Source organism: Meles meles, chromosome 6 (genome assembly GCF_922984935.1).
Source record: "Meles meles chromosome 6, mMelMel3.1 paternal haplotype, whole genome shotgun sequence".
Lineage (NCBI taxonomy): Eukaryota > Metazoa > Chordata > Mammalia > Carnivora > Mustelidae > Meles > Meles meles.
In genome coordinates, this window is record NC_060071.1 from 1102831 (window position 1) to 1118229 (window position 15399).

A 15399-nucleotide genomic window follows, 5' to 3' on the forward strand; every position below is an offset into this window, starting at 1 on the left:
CTGCTGGCGCCTGGGACGCAGGCGCCTGGGACGCAGCCCAGCAAGATTCTGGTTCCCCCGGAGGGCACCGAGGCACTGCTGGGACCCAGCAGAGGGAGACCCTGGACGACCACCGCCGACCCCTTTGCGTTCGTCTGAGGTGGGGGGGGGGGACTGGCGGCCAGGGCAGCCTTGGCTGTCCAACGGGGGCAGGGGGCTCCTTCCAACAGAACTGCCCTTTCTGCAGACCGCAGGGGTGGACACAGGAACTCACACGTGTGATCCAGTGCGTAAAGCACACGTGCGCGTGATGACCAGCTGGGGACGTGCGAACGGGTCTGTGGACAGGACCAGGGTCCGTGCCCCGGTTGTGGGCTTGCGCTGGGAGCACCGGGGAAGGAGCAGGGGTGTAGATGCGAACCCCAGGGAAGGGGTGCGGGTGTAGGGCGTCCCACATCATCTCAGTATAGAAAGATCTCCCCAAACAGCGGCGGAACCTGTCTACAGCCACCCTCCGAGGCTCCAGAGCAGCCCCCCCGCACCTGGTGAGCAGGACGGCAGCCCCCTCGCACCTGGTCAGCAGGACGGCAACCCCCCCCTGCACCTGGTCAGCAGGACGGCAGCCCCCGCACCTGGTGAGCAGGACGGCAACCCCCCCCCCGCACCTGGTCAGCAGGACGGCAACCCCCCCCCCCCCCGCACCTGGTCAGCAGGACGGCAGCCCCCCCCGCACCTGGTCAGCAGGACGGCCGTGTCGTGGTGCAGCGGGTGCGCGTCCCCCTTCATGTTGATGTTCTTCTGCCACCGGCAGAAGCTCCTCAGGGTGTTGTCCGCATGGTGTGTGATCTTCAGGTCTTCCTGGGGGCACAGAGAATGGCCACTGGGCCTCCCTGAGCCCGGAAGGCCAGGCCCCGTTCTCCCCCACGGGGGTGCAGGACACAGAGGGCGGGGACACAACAGCCAGACCTGTGGGCTCTGGTCCAGTTCCAGTCTGACCACCCCTCCCGCAGGCACATCCCGGGGGACCGGAGAGAGGGCCGGCCAGGGACTCGGGGGGCGAAGGGGGCCCCGCCCGGGCTGAGCTGGCTCCCGGCGCCCTTCCGCACAGGGTGGCTCCGGGGACGGGGCAGCCCGGGGCCCGTGACCTCTCACCTCCTCCTCCTCCAGCAGGATGAGGCGCACGACGGTGATGTGGATGGGGTTCCCGATGCTGGGGTCGTGAAACAGGCCGGCCACCTGCCGAGAGATGGGGTTGGGCTGTCACCCTGGTGGAAGGTGCAGACAGCTGCCACCGACCCACCCAGACGTGTGCACGCCCCCCCCCACACACAGGCTGCCCGCGCAGCACACTGTCCCCACGTGTCCCCAACCCAGCACCAGCAGAGTCCACATGTAACCCCTCCCAGGCCCCGGCCGGCCCTGAGCACCGGCATGGGATCGGCTTCCCTGGCTCACAGCTCAAATATGGGTTCTCGGCGCGTCCCAGGGTCCTGGCTTGCCTGCTCTCTTGGGCTGGGACAGCTTGGCCACCTCCTCCTCCTGCCCTGGGGGGACACCAGACCAGCATCCCAGGACTGAGCCCTCCCATGAGACAGGAGACCTGGGCAGCGCTGAGAGACGGGGTGGGGCAGGCACAGCCCCGGGTCTCCCCACTGGCCTGCCATCCCGCGGGGCAGGCGTGCCCATGTGCCCAGGCCCCGTGGCTACACGGAGCCCCCCACTCAGTGCCAGGAGAGAAGGCCACCCCAAAGGCAGCAGGTGCATCGAGGGGCAGGGAACGGGCCAGGGAAAGCTAGCTTCTCTGTGAGGCTCCCTTAGCACGGGGAAGGGGCTGGCCCAGGACCGGGCAGGCGTCAGGTTCCTGGTGGCGGAAATGGCAGGACAGGTGGTTAGGGGGGCTTCTAGTAAGTCTCTCCGGAGATATAACATTCAGACAGGAACGGACAAACACACGCTTCAGCAGGGTGCCGTAGGCCCCGGTCACAGGGACGAATGGCGCTTTGAGAGCCCAAGGTCAGGGACGGGTCAGACAAGGGGGCCCTATGTGCCACCCCCCCAAGGCAACCCCTCCTGCCCCCTCCAGCTGCCCTGCATCCGCCCCCAAGGCACTGCCCAGGCCGAGGGGCCGGCACCTCCTGCCTGGCCGGCTGTAGAGGCCTCTAAGCAGTGTCCCCACGCACCCTGCCCACCTACAGCCTCGCAGCCCCCTGCCTGCCACCAAAACGCAAGCCCAACCACATCGTGCCCTTGCTTAAAGCAGTAAGCGGGGCTTCCCGTCCACTGGGCGAGGACCAAGTCCCAGTCCTGACCCACTCGCTCACCACCTCTCTTGTCCCCACTGCCTGGTTCCGACCAATCTGGCTCACTCTCAGAATCCCGTGAGCGTCCCTACCACAGGGCATTTGCAGATGCTGTGTCCTCACCTGGAACACCCATCCTCTCATCTCTCCAGCTCTCACCCTCCGGCACACCTGCCCGGGAGCCTTCCTTCCACCCGACGCTCCCAAAGCCCCGTGAACTCGTCCTTCCTAGCAGCCCCTCTGCTGACCTGCATGTTCCTCAGGATGACGGTTTCACTAACATCATGCTCCCCCGCCAGACCCGAGCTCCACGCAGGCCGTGTCTGTGTGGGCCCCCTCTGACATCCCAGCGACCCATCCAGGGCCTGACCCACGATGAGCACTCAAGAAATATCTGTTGAATGTTGGGGTGCCTGGGTGGCCAGTGGGTTAAAGCCTCTGCCTTCGGATTGGGTCATGGTCCCAGAGTCCTGGGATCGAGCCCCACATCGGGCTCTCTGCTCAGCAGGAGGTCTTCTCGCCTCGCCCCGCCCCGCCCCGCCCCGCCCCCCCCGCCCCGCCCCCCCCGCCCCCCCCCGCCCCGCCCCGCCCGCCCCGCCCCGCCCCGCCCCGCCCCGCCCCGCCCTGCCTCTCTGCCTGCTTGTGATCTCTTTTTGTCAAATAAATAAATAAAATCTTTAAAAGAAATCTGGGATCACAACCAGGTTTGACCCAGAGCCCCTGCTCTTACTTCTTAGCTTTGGGAAATGCCATCTGTCTGGTTTTAGAGATTCTCAATGCACTTTAGCTCTGAAGGCTCTGAAAAGTTCTGCAGCAAACGAGTCAGTGTTGTTAACCTCTGTTGCCACCTTCTTTCACAAAATACTTACTACCATCTCTTGGAGTGAGTCCTCCCTGGAACATTCTTTGAGAAATGTTACAATGAAGCAGAGAGTCTCCCAAGCGTGGGATCCGCATTCAGTGAATGAGCATGTCCTCCAGAGGGACAAAGAGGGTGAGCTCTCCCCATCTCGACCACTCTGTTCCCCCATCCTTCTAGCAAGCTCTGGCCACCACAGCCTCACAGCTGCCTGTCCCCGGGCAGAGGACAGAGTGGGGCTTTGGAGGCAGACAGATCTGAGCTCCAGCCCTGGCTCGGCCAGTAATCAGCTATGTGACTGTGAACACGTCCCTAGACCTCTCTGAACCTTTGTTCCCTCCCCTGTAAGGTGGAAGTGAGCCCGAGGCAAGGCAGTGACCATGGGACACTGGACGAGCAGGTGCTCACGAGGCTGCAGTGCTTCTCAGAGGCTCATGCCCCCCCCCCATGTCCCAGGTACGCAGCACGGTGAGGCTCCAGGGCAGCACCACTCTAACCCGACCCATGCTGGACTTGCCGACTCAGGAGAGCCTGATATGGTCCAAAGCAGGTGAATGACAGCCCCAACCCCTCCTCCAGGACGGGGCTCCTAAAGTGAAGGCACGGGTCCTGTGCCCCTGGACAGGGAGGCAGGAAGGGGCCAGGCCCCAGGCCAAATGGCTGACCCATCCCCGAGGGGACACCATGGGGGAGCCTGAAGGGCCCAGCACCTGGCCTATGGGAACACCCAGGAAGGATGAGGGGAAATGAACAGCCAGAGGGGCCAGCCCAGCTCCTGGGCCTCTGTCTGGCTGAGCCCTGAGATGGGACGCCGACCCTGTGGCCTTAGAATCTGGCCTTGCTTGTCCTCCCCCAAACCCTGGCCTGTAGGGCGTCCCCTTTGCTGGGCAGACAAGGCCACACGGAGGCTCGGCTGGGCTCTGAGGTCTCCCGGGCCAGGTGGAAGGCAGCGGCTCTCACCGCATGAGGAGCAGGGAGCCTGAGGACCGCCACGTCAGGCCGGAACTGGCCCAGAGCTGAGCTTGCTGGGGAGGCTGGAGCCATGGGGGCGCGGAGACCACGACAGAGGCCCCTCCTGTCCTGGAACCCCCGCCTCAACTCTAGAAGCCGGTGGCCAGACGCTGTACGTCTCGGGGCTGCGGGAGGTAAGGGGCTGGTGCCGAGGACACAGCTGACTGTGGCCCTGGCGCGCAGAGCGCACACCGGCTCACCCGGCAGAGGGGGCCACGTGGCGTCTGCCCTGGGCGGCCTGCTAGGGCCGGGACACCGATCTTTCCTGTCACAGGGAGGCCGCAGGGAGGGAGTGGCCGGCACCCTGCGATTCCAGGACGCCCCAGCTCTCATCCAGGTCCGCCCTGCCTCGCGTGCAGCGTGACCTGAGCAGACCACTCACCCTCTCACGGCCTACTTTTCCCAACCGGCCTGCAGGGCCCAGATCAGCAGGGACAGCCCCAGCTCCCATCATCATGCCCAGGTCACAGATGAGCAAACTGAGGCTCGGGCCCGCCAGGTGTCACCTGAGGTCAGCAGCTGGCAGACTCTAGCACTGGAAAGACCCTTCGAACGCTCACAAATGCTGGTGTCGAAGGCAGGGGCCGCCCTGACTGGGTGCTTCCATGTCCCCAGGGCCCAGAGATCGCGGCACAAAGGGGCAGGTCTGCTTAGAGCAGTGTGAATGCACCCACACGAGCACGGGCGCCCCGGGGGGTGTGCACAGCGGCTGAAACCGCCGCCCGCCTCCGCTCCCTGCTCTGCACAGCCACCACTCCCACAGGCTCAACATGGGCCCCGCTCTCTCCTGGGGACGCCCCGTGCCCAGCCCGGCCCGCCTGGACTGCGGAGCCCGGACGCCGCTCCTCCTGCCCAGGCCCAGGGTCCAGCCTGCCGGCCGGCCGGCACCTCCAACACCACCCACCGCACGCTGCGCAGGCTCACCATGTTCATGATGGTCAGCACGTAGCTCTCGACTTGCGGCTGCCCGTGGTACTCCACCATTTTGGCGTCGGCCACCACCAAGGTCTCCACCCACTTCTCTCTGCTGACGGAGCGCTGATGGAGCCGCCGCGGCCGTGGCCGCCGCCGCGCCTGCTGCCGCTGCTCCCAGCGCTCCCGCCGCGCCTCCGGCTCCGCGGATGCTGTGGGCCGCGGGGGTTGGGGGTCAGCGGTTGGCCCAGGGTGTGCATCACAAGGGCCTCTGCTCCGTGGCTCGCCCCGGAGCCGCAGGAACGGCGCTGGGCCCAGGGCTAGTGGCCTGGACTCCCACCGTGGCTCTGTCCTGGACCTCTGCTGTGTGACCCTGTGCTGGTCACTTCCCACCCCTGACCCCGAGCTCCCCGGAGGAGTAAAGAGGAATCAGCTGCAGACTCTCTGAAGGTACCCTCGGGGCACGATGGTAGAGTTGATGGGGGTCCCCATCTCCCCCGCCCCCCAGGCGCTCCCTGTCTGTGAGGCTGGGTGGATCCCAGCGCAGGGACCCCGGGGCCCACCGCCCACCCAGGAGGCCACTCCCACTAGAGACCTGCTCGCCTGTCCCAGGCTGCCCCGAGAGGAGGACGCACATCTGTGAAGCCCGGAAGACTGTGAGTCTGGGTACCTGTTCCGCTGAGCGGAGGCCCCGAGCCGAGGCAGCCTCCGGGGCCGGCAGGCCGGCCGAGCGGTCCCCACAGCCCAGAGTGCTTGCTGGGCAGCTCCATACCTGGACTGGCCAGCGATGTGGCCGCTGGCAGAGGAGGAGCTGCCCAGGAACCGAGGTTGGCTGTGGTGGGCTGGGCAGAGTGGGGACGGGAGGGAGGCTGGTGGCCAGTGGCGCTGCCGGGCTGGCTGCTCGGGAGGAGCCGGCAGAGCCTCAGTGCGCGAGGAGGGGAGGCACCGGACAGGGAGGAGCCCAGGGCAGGGGCAGGCCGGGCAGCAGAGGCCCCAGGCCCGTGGCCCTTTCGGAAGGCGGAGGCTACGGTGATGTCCGCCGGCCTGTCCGCATCCTTTTGTTTCAGGGGAGCTGAGCATGGACGTGTGGACAAGGGAGGCTTCCAGAAAAGCGCTCCGTGCCTCCAGGCCCGTGGCCTTCCCCAGAGCCGGCAGCAGCGGCGCATACCTTGTACCCCACAGGTGCCTGCGGCCACGGGGTCACCAGGCGTCCTTTCCCTCTCCGGCGCTTGGCGCTTGTAGACCACGTGTGGCTGGGCGTGGCCAGGCCGGGCCTGGACGCCCTCGAGGGGCTCGATGAAGTAGTCCTCGTTGGAGAGCCGGAACACACCTTTCTGGGGAAGAAGGGCCAGGGTCACAGGACAGGGCTGGCACTGGGCGCTCTGCACACCCGTCCCCGAGGCCCATCCTGCCAGCTGAGGCCACCCTGCTCCCAGCACCCCGATTGACCCCAAGTGCACACGCTTTCCTCCCTCCGGGCCTTGAACCCTCCACCCAAGGCAGAGCTCGGAAGCCGCGAGTCTCAGGAGGACGCTTCCCCGTCACCCGTCAGGGGCAGGAAAAGGGGCTCTGGTACATCTAAGATGGCATTTTCCACATATGCCCGGAGGGCCTTCTTGAGTCAGCGGCCGGGCCCCCAGACCGCGCTCCCTCCTGTCGGCTGCCCGCCATTGTGCCCTCTCGCGGCTGCCTGCATCCCAGTCTCCCCAAGGCAGCGAATCACTCACTGACTCTGCCCACGCCCCAGCTGCGGGGATGCCCACGGTCACCAGGACATCCTGGCTCCCGGTGCCAGGGCCTGCCAGAGCAGGGAGGCAGGCGGGGGTGTCTCCGGGTGCCCGTCTGCCAGCATCAGAGAGGCCGGGGAGGGGTGCTGGGAAATGTCCAGGCAGCCCACCACCTCCGGACGAAGCCCAGGCCTCCAGCAGGGAGAAGGGTTTTCTCGCCTCTGCAGCTCCCTCCTTGGCCCCAAGTCTGCCCCCCTCAGGCTGGGCAGAGCCGAGAGCCCCGCGGGCCAGAAAGCGCACCCCGGCGACTGGGTTGGAGTGCGTAACCAGGCGGCTGTGGGCAGTGCCCTCCAAGCCGGCCTCCTGGCCCGCCGGCGGAAACAGCTCCCGCGGGCCCAGCTGGGGCAGCTTCTACGAGATTAACGAGATGAAGGAGGACGGGCCCAGGCTCCCCGAGGTCCCCATGACCTGCGGCTGTGCTGCGGTCTGTCCACCGTCAGGCCCGGTCCTCCAGCCCACGGCCTGCCTGCGCCCTGGGAGCTGAGGGAACAGTGGTCGGCTGACAGTGCACACACGTCCCCCCCCACACACCCCACCTCCCACAGAGGGCAGGGCCCGTCACCCACCAGGAGCAGAAGGGGTCCCGGTGCCGCCCAGAGTGGCCGCGGGAGGGGACGGCGGCCCCAGGCCCTAGCCAGCAGCACCTCTACCCACAGCGGCCAGCTGGGGCCCCGTCTCCCCAAAGGAAAGGGAGCCGGAGGCTGTCTGACCCAGAGAACGCCCTAAAGGGATCTTAGGAGAAACAGAGTCATAAGGGAGGCTCCTGGCGGAAGGACGGCTGCGCTGTTTGAAGAGCTCCCTGTCAGCGCAGTGGTTCTCAAAGGGGGGTCCCTGCCCCTGCAGCTTCCACTCTGGGGAAGGGCCGGAAATGCGGGGTGGGAGACCCTCCCCGACCCACCCCGCAGGCCGTGCTAACGAGGTCAGCGGGCGCTTCCGGCTGGCGCTCAGGCTGGAGGAGGGAGGACCGCCAAGCGGGGGGACAACACCCGCCAAGGTCCAGGCCCGACCTGGGGGTGGGGGGTGCGCACTCACCAGCCCGGCGCAGGCGCTGATGGCCGCCAGGCCGCCCTCCAGCTCGGGGTCCTGCACCTCGCCGAGCAGGTGGCAGGCGGGCGCGCGGGCGCGGATGAGCGTGCGCCCCAGGCCGCCGCGCCGCCGCGTCTCGCTCACGAAGCCGGGTGCCAGCAGGTGCGGGTTCGTGGTCAGGTTGAAGCGCAGCTCGCGCCCCCGGTACTGCAGCTCGTAGAAGGCGGGCGCGGCGCGGCGCGCGGACACGTCCCGCTTGCGCAGCGCGCGCGGCCACAGCTCGTAGGACAGGAAGGAGCCCCCTGCGTCCACGCGCACCGGGTGTACGATGTCCAGCGCCGCGCGGCCGGCCGCGCCGTGCCCTGCGGGGAGAAACCGCGGCGACCCGGCGTGAAGGGGCCGCAGAGGAGGCGGAGGCCGGGTGCCCCCGCCGCCGCCCAATTCTCTCCCCGGGCTACCCACTAACCCCCCATGGGCCCCCGCCCCTCCCCAGGCTGCCAAACCGATGGACCGAGCGCCCAGCCCTGCCGTGGCGCCCACCCTGACCTGGCCGCATATCAGGAAAAGGCAAAGCTCTGGCGGCCGCCGAGGGGGCCCGGGCAAGTCCGTTGCTCCATCCCACCTCCCTGCACCTGCCCAAGTGCCTGCCCCTCAGCCCACCGCCTCACACCTGCTGCCCCGCCAGTGGGGCTCCGTGGGCCAGAACCTTCATCCTGCTCCCGGGGCTCACGGAGCCCTCCCCTGAGCACTCTATCTTCACACCGCCGCTCCCTGTCCCCCTTCCCCGCTGTTTTTCTCCCCAGAGCACCTCAGACGCACCATGTGGCTTCACATTTCAACTGTTTCTATTTGTCAATGTTCTCCCGGGGTAACCCCAGGAGGGCGAGAATCCTTAGTCTTTGCTGGAACTTTACCGGCCAGAAGAGTGTCTTAGCGCTCGGGGTCGGTAACAAGAAGTAGTTGCTCAGTAAGCGCTGAGTGACTACGTGGAATGGAGGTAATCACCGCTCTACTCCAGGGGCTCTTGTGGGAATCAATGAACTGACCCCCCCAGCCCTCGGGGGCCTGGCCGGCTGACTGCACCTGCCAGCGATCAGGATTACTACGGTGACTGTAGAGCTGCGGGATTTAAAAATGCGCTCTCGGGGCCAGAGGGTTCTGCATGTGCCTCCAGGCCCCCTGGCATGGGGCGACCGAGGAGGACCACACAGCTGCATGGCCCCCACCCCAGCAGGGCGGCTCTGCTGGGCTTCTGTTACACACTAGAGTTCATGGGGAGAGAAGGTTCCAGGACTGAAAAAACTGCAGACCTGCACGCAGGCCCCTGCCTGAGGCGGAATCCCCATCGCCGTCTTCATGGAGTCCCGGTCACACCTTCTCTTAACCTTTTTTGCCACGGACCCCTTCTCAGAATAACGTTCTCGAATGCATAGGATACAATGCAAGTGAGAGCCAAGGAAGCAGACCATACTGGAACACAGCCATCAGCACGACTCTGCAACTGGGCTGCCGATGCCAGCCCTCGTCCTCACACACAAGGCAGGGCCCAAGGGCAAATGCAACAGAACACGTTTGCTGGGTCGGAAACAAAGTCACAAGGGCTGCTCATTACCGTCGTTGGTGTGACCACGCATAACTGAAGAAAACGCTAACTTAGACGTTCTATCTTCCCTTCGGAGTTCATGGTCCTTTACATCTTGCCCGTGTCCCTGGGGCTGGGGATTCCAGACGAGGACCCCCGCGGTGAAGGCTGCAGGCTGCTTCTGGAGAAAGCACGGGGGTTCGGGGAAGTCCACACTGGCCCAGAGCCACAGAGCGAGAGGGACAGAGCCGAGACCGCATTCCAGGCCCCCCACACGGCTTCAGTCTCTGCAGGAACACGGCTGTGCGCTCTCAGCAGTCCGTGCCTCGCTGGGCCTGTCTCCCGGTCACTGACATAAAGGACTTGTCCTAGAGTAACTTTGCAAACTTGTGTAGCTACCAGACCTGGTCTTCACAAGGAACCTCGTGTAGACACACAGACACATCAGAGCAGTGCTGCGGTGGGGGCCGGGGGTCCTGGCGCTGAAGCTCGTGTCCCTAGGCTCTGAGGAACAGTTAGGAAACTGGCACGTCCAATGTTTCTCTCAGCCCGAGGTCCTGCCCTGCCCAACTGGGTGTATGCCCAGCTCTCCGGAATCCTGGCCGCCCAGGACAATGACCCCTCGGGCCGTAGGAATGCCTGGGCGCCCGGAAAAGTCCCGCCAGGGACCTCTCTGTGGCCGCCTGCTGGGGCTGCAGGGGCAGCCAAGCCCAGCCAAAGCTCCATCCGGGCCAGGCTGCAGAAACCACCTCGCCCGTCTCCTGCGGAACCACATGCAGACGTCCGCACGCGCCAGTGCTGTGCCCCCGCCCAGGCCGCGCCCCCGCATCCACAGCCGCCCGGTGGGCAGCCCACGGCGCTGTCCAAGAGCAAGGTCCGTCCGAGGCGGGCGGGTGGGGTCAGTCTGTGAGGTTCCGGGCAAAGCTTCCCTCTCCAAGTCTCTGGAGGACACGAATGCAAGGGTTTCCCAGACTTCTCGGGTAAGAATTTGTGAAAACCAAATTAAACCAAATTCCCAGGCCCCGTCCCAGACCCGCTGAATCAATGTCTCCAGGAAATGGGACTGGGAAGCTGCGTTTTTTCACCAAGAGCCTCAGGGGACTGTGATCATCAGGGAAGTCCGGAAATCCTCCGCGGGGAGTGACCTTGGCCGGACGTCAGCAGTACCTGCCCAGCTCTAAAGGCTGTGAGGGCTCCAGACCCAGCCCACAGATGGATTCCACAGACCCAGGACTCTAGGGCCCCAGAGTCTGTATGTCCCTTGGCCGTGCAGGGCCTATGACGTGATGGTCCCCAAGGCTGAGCTCTGGAAGCCAGGGGGCCGGCTTGTTGGAGGAGACTCTGCACTCCGACACCCTCGCCGGGGCATTTGGGGTCCAGCGCTGCCCGCGGGCTCTATCCTGTCCCTGAGTTGATCTTATTTCCTCATTCTGGCTTGCACCAATATTGAAAAACATTTAATCTGTTGCCTATGTTTAAAAAGGCCATGATCTTGTCCAAAAATCTCCACTTTCAGCTTTCCTTGAGAAGTCTTAGCCACCCACGTCAGGCCCCCATTCCCACCTCGCAGCAGTGGCTGGCAGGGAGCAGGGCGCCCCGCTGGAGAGGACCCGCACCCCCGGCCAACCCCGCTACCCCCCAGTGTGTTCCCCAAATGCAGGCTGCCCTTGGCCTCCTGGCTGCGCGGTCCTTCGAGGACTAAAGCACAGCACTTCCCACAGAAACGGGGGAGCAAGAGACGGGCCGCCCGCCAGGTTTGTCCCCACGTCAGGCCGCCCTGGTGCGTGGCCTTTGCTGCGTCAGGCCTGGCTACTAACTGCGAGGGACGGTTAGGTGAGCCAAAGTCCGGGAAAAACGTGTGAGACACTGTCCCTCCCCTCAACATCGAGAAAGGTGTGTAGGGCCCAGTGCTGAGCGGCCCGGCGAGGGGAGGGGACACAGCCCCGGTGGACAGAAGTGAAGAGAGACCTCATCGGACAGGGTGGCGTGAGGTCCTCTGACCCTGGAGTGTCCCGGAGCGGATGCCGCGGGACGGGCCCGGGAAATGCCACGGGTGCCGGCGAGAGAGGCGGCCAGCTTGGGGCCCCCCACACTTGTCTTGTAAAATGAGACGGTGCGCGGACAGGATCCGGCACTGTCGGGCACGCGGGCTTGGAACACAGGAAGGTTCGTCCAGCTGGGTCACTCCACAGCTGTGTGGCCCAGGGACATCACTCCGTCACTGGCTTAGCCTCGGCCACCCCGCCTGCTCGGAGAACCCAGGGCCGTGGGCGGAAGGACAAAGGTAGCGGGACGACACAGCGACTGCGTCCCACAGCTCCGTTTTCAGTATTATTCCCAGCGGCGCCCCGGGCACGGGCCACCCCAGCTCAGGCCGCTAAAGTCAGCCGAAGGTAAGCGGGACCGGGGCCGGCCTGAAGCGCTCGGGTCCCCGAGGAATGGCCGCCATGTGGCTCGCTCCCGGCAAGAACAGCGTGTTGGGGCATCGGGCAGAGGGTCAGGGGTGCGAATGACATGGGGGATTCTGAACCACGGCGGAGAAGTGACCCCAGAACTCCAAGCAAGTGTCCCTGGGCAGGGACCCCCGCCCGACCCCTGTCGGGAATCCCTGCTCTCCACCTTGGGCAAACCGCACAAGACAGAAATTCGAGGTGACTCATAAAGAAGCAGCCTATTCGGTTCAGAAATGTGACCGAGAGGCAGGTCAAAGGCACGAGGGCTCGCACGCCCTCCAGACAGCCGGTCTGAATCTCAGCTGGGCCACCGCAGTGGTGAGCCCTGGGGTGAGTAACTCAACCGCCCCGCCTGCTTCTCCACCTGTCAGATGGAGACCGCCTCCCTGCTTCCCTGGGCTGTGAGTGGAACGAGCTCCCACGCAGGTGCTGGGAACCGGAGACGGCACTGAGCCATCGGGAGCGAAGCTATAACCCAGAGTTAGCAAGCGAGCTTCTAAAGGGTTCTCCGCGATTTCCTAAAGCCTGTTTTCTCTCTGCCTAATGGCTTAAAAAAGAGCTTTTTAATCAAAAAAAAAAAATAAAAAATAAAGACTTACAGGAAGTTACCACTCCACAATAACTTTTATTTTCTGGTTTTGCTCTGCTCTCATCTTTTTAGTAACTTATGTTGTTTTGCCATTAAAATGGTTTATAAAGGGGGGCAGGCGAGTTACGAAGCAGACAGCTCGTCCACTGTCTAGAGCCGACCCCAGCAGAGACCGGCTGACACTCTCAGCCCCCCAGGGCTGGCAGGGCCTAACTGTGGCTCCAGGCTCCGTGGGTGCGCAGGGCTGAGCGAGAGCGCGGCTGCGGGCGCGGGGCAGCGGGCCTGCTGGGTCAGGAGCCCTGCGCCGCCGATCGGACAGAGCCCCTGTCACGGCGGGCGTTAAGTACGTGGAGTGTCATCCCTGGGTGACAGAACTGGCACTCTGCAGCTTCTGCCAGAGAAGGACGAGTTTACCCTCCCTCTATCAGAAACCCGAGTCACAGTCCAGCCCTTCAAACGACCTGACCCCATGCTCACGTCAAAGAGGCAAAAATAACCAGGGTGTGCGTGCGTGCGCGTGTGTCCTCCAGCCGGCCTGCGTGTGCCCGGCATGCACACCGGGCTCACGTGTGCCATTCAGCAGTGAGGATGGGGACATTACCGGGCCCCAGTCCCATCAATCCCCACAAGCCCTTTGTCACAGAAGAAAAAGTCAGGATATACTTCCTAAAAGTGAGTCCAAGATAGGCCCTTGTGGTCTCAAGGAAGATAGTGCTGAGACGGTAGGGCCCCTGGTCTAGGACTCCTGGGGCAGCTCCAAAGAGAACGACACACAGCTCAGGCATCCTGAGCGGGGGCAGCCGGGGGTCCCCAGGCTGTATACCTAGAGGTTAGCGGAACAGACATCCCCCCAGGAGTGCGGGGGGCCGATCAGCAGGAGAAGGTGCCTGCTCTGTCAGGTAAGCTCAAACGGCAGGCCAGAACCACAGGACTCCGCAGGGTCTCCCTGGTCTCCGTGGCTTTCAGTGGCGGTCACTCTACCCTGATACCCAGCATCTGGATCCTCCCAAGAACCCTGGGGGGGAAAACACCGTTCTCCCCACTTAACTACAGCCCTGGAGTGGCAGGAGCTTGGCCAAGCTCACACACGGGCTGGCCTGCAGTGGAAGTGGAGAGGGTCCTGACCCCCCCCTCCTCCCACCACTGCCAGGGGGCCTGGACCCCAGTAGGGGCTCAGGGACAGTTCCCTGGTGCAACCACTTCCTGCTGCCTCATCCCCATCACCTGGTCCGTCCTTGGACCCGGCTCTGGGCAGGGATAAAACAGGATTCACACGGTAGCTAAGGAGCTCAACCTGGCAGGGCACGCTCTCCGAGCCTGTCCCCTGGATCCTGAAAGAACTTTTTATGACCTGCCTTGCAGGGCTGTTGTAGAGAGGATGAGAAATAAGAGCGCATTAAATATTTGCTCCCTCTCCACCCCGTATACCTTGCTGCTAGGGGAAACCTCCCTAAAACCCCCGCACCCCTGAGCTACTCCCCTCAAGGGCTCCCCAAAACCTCTAAGATCTGGTTTAAATGCCTCCTTAGGCTGCGGCCCCGGACACCTTTCCCTTCAGTCCCTGTGCTGGAGAGGCCAGAATCCCCCATCCCCAGCACGCAGGCCTAATGCGGCCCACGCCCGGGGGCAGGGACGTGCCCACTCCCTCCAGCCCACCCCGAGTTCATCCATCTCCGTCCCTCCTGGCTCTGGCCTCTCCCCCCCTACAAAGCCGTCCGGACCGCTTGGCCCGCACAGCTATCCGATCGACCCCCGTCAGACCAGGGGCTCCCTGGGCGCGGGGCCCGGGGTCTCCTAGACCCTTGGCTCCTAAAATCCCAGGCCGGCTGCCTCGGACGCGCCTGGAGCTCCGCGGCCGAGGAAGGCCTGGACGCCGGCCAGAGGCTCGTCGGAGGCCGCGGGCGGGGCAGGGAGAGCCGAGCCCAGGGCCGGGAGAGAAGCTCCCCTCCGCTCCCTCCGCGCGCTCGGGCGTCTGCACACTCCGGGGAGGGGAGGCAGGAAGTGCTGGGGGCGCGCGAGCCGGGCCCCCGCGCCGCCGACCGCCCGCCGCAGCTGTGACCCCGCGCCCCGGCCCACGGCGTCCCGGCGGGCTGCTCCTGGACCGGGCGCCGACGAGGCTCGACACGGAGCCCTCCGCGCGCAGACCGCGCTCGTGCAGCCCCGCGGACCAGCCCCGGGGGGCCCCGCGCGGTTCACCCGAGGACGGAGGGGCTGCCTCCAGGCACCGGCACGGGGCCGCCGGGTGCGCGGCTTTGCCCGCCGGCCCCGCCCGGTCTCGAGCCCCCGGGGTGCGCTGGGGGCGCGCGGGGCCGGCCGGCGGGGAAAGGCGGCCACCCACCTGGTGCGGGTCCGGGGTCGCCGGGCGCCAGGGCGCAGAGCAGCAGGAGCAGGGGGCGCAGCCGCGGCGCGGGGCTGCGGGGGCTGCGGGCGCTGCGGGGGCTGCGGGCGCTCTGGGCGCTCGGGCGGCGGGGCATGGCCGGGGCGGGCGGCGCCGGGGGGTACCCCGCGTGCGCGCTCTCGTCCGTCCCGTCCGCTCGCTGCCCGGTCCGGGTCCGGCTCAGGACATGCCCGGCCCGCGCGCAGCTCCCGCGTCGGACCCGGCCTGCGGCAACAAAGGCTGCAGGGCCCGCCCCCTCGGCGGCGCAGGAGGCTCCAGGGACCGAGAGCCCGACGGCGAGAGAGAAAGAAAGAGAGAGAGGAGAGGAGCGGAGCGGGTCGAGGGAGGGCGGGAGGGGGCCGCGCGGCCGGGCCGCCCCGCCCCTCCAGCCGCCCCGCCCCTCCAGCCGCTCCGCCCCTCCAGCCGCCCCGCCCCTCCAGCCGCCCCGCCCCTCCAGCCGCCCCGCCCCTCCAGCCGCTCCGCCCCCCGGGCCCGCCCCCCGGGCCCGCCCCGCCCCCGCCGCC

At 65.9% G+C, this 15399-nt stretch overlaps 1 protein-coding gene across 1 annotated transcript in view; it reads right to left on the reverse strand.

Annotated features, from left to right (window-relative positions):
* ADAMTS7 (ADAM metallopeptidase with thrombospondin type 1 motif 7) overlaps positions 1 to 15184 on the reverse strand; it is a 38761-nt gene extending 23577 nt beyond the window's left edge. Inside the window, exons 1-6 of the mRNA XM_046007509.1 lie at positions 14837 to 15184; positions 7881 to 8236; positions 6230 to 6395; positions 5074 to 5273; positions 1132 to 1215; positions 713 to 837 (exon numbers count right to left, since the gene is read on the reverse strand). Coding sequence (XP_045863465.1) covers positions 713 to 837; positions 1132 to 1215; positions 5074 to 5273; positions 6230 to 6395; positions 7881 to 8236; positions 14837 to 14972 — 1067 coding nt within the window. The 5' untranslated portion in view covers positions 14973 to 15184. The remainder of the gene's footprint in view (positions 1 to 712; positions 838 to 1131; positions 1216 to 5073; positions 5274 to 6229; positions 6396 to 7880; positions 8237 to 14836) is intronic.
* Between the last annotated feature and the right edge of the window lie 215 nt (positions 15185 to 15399).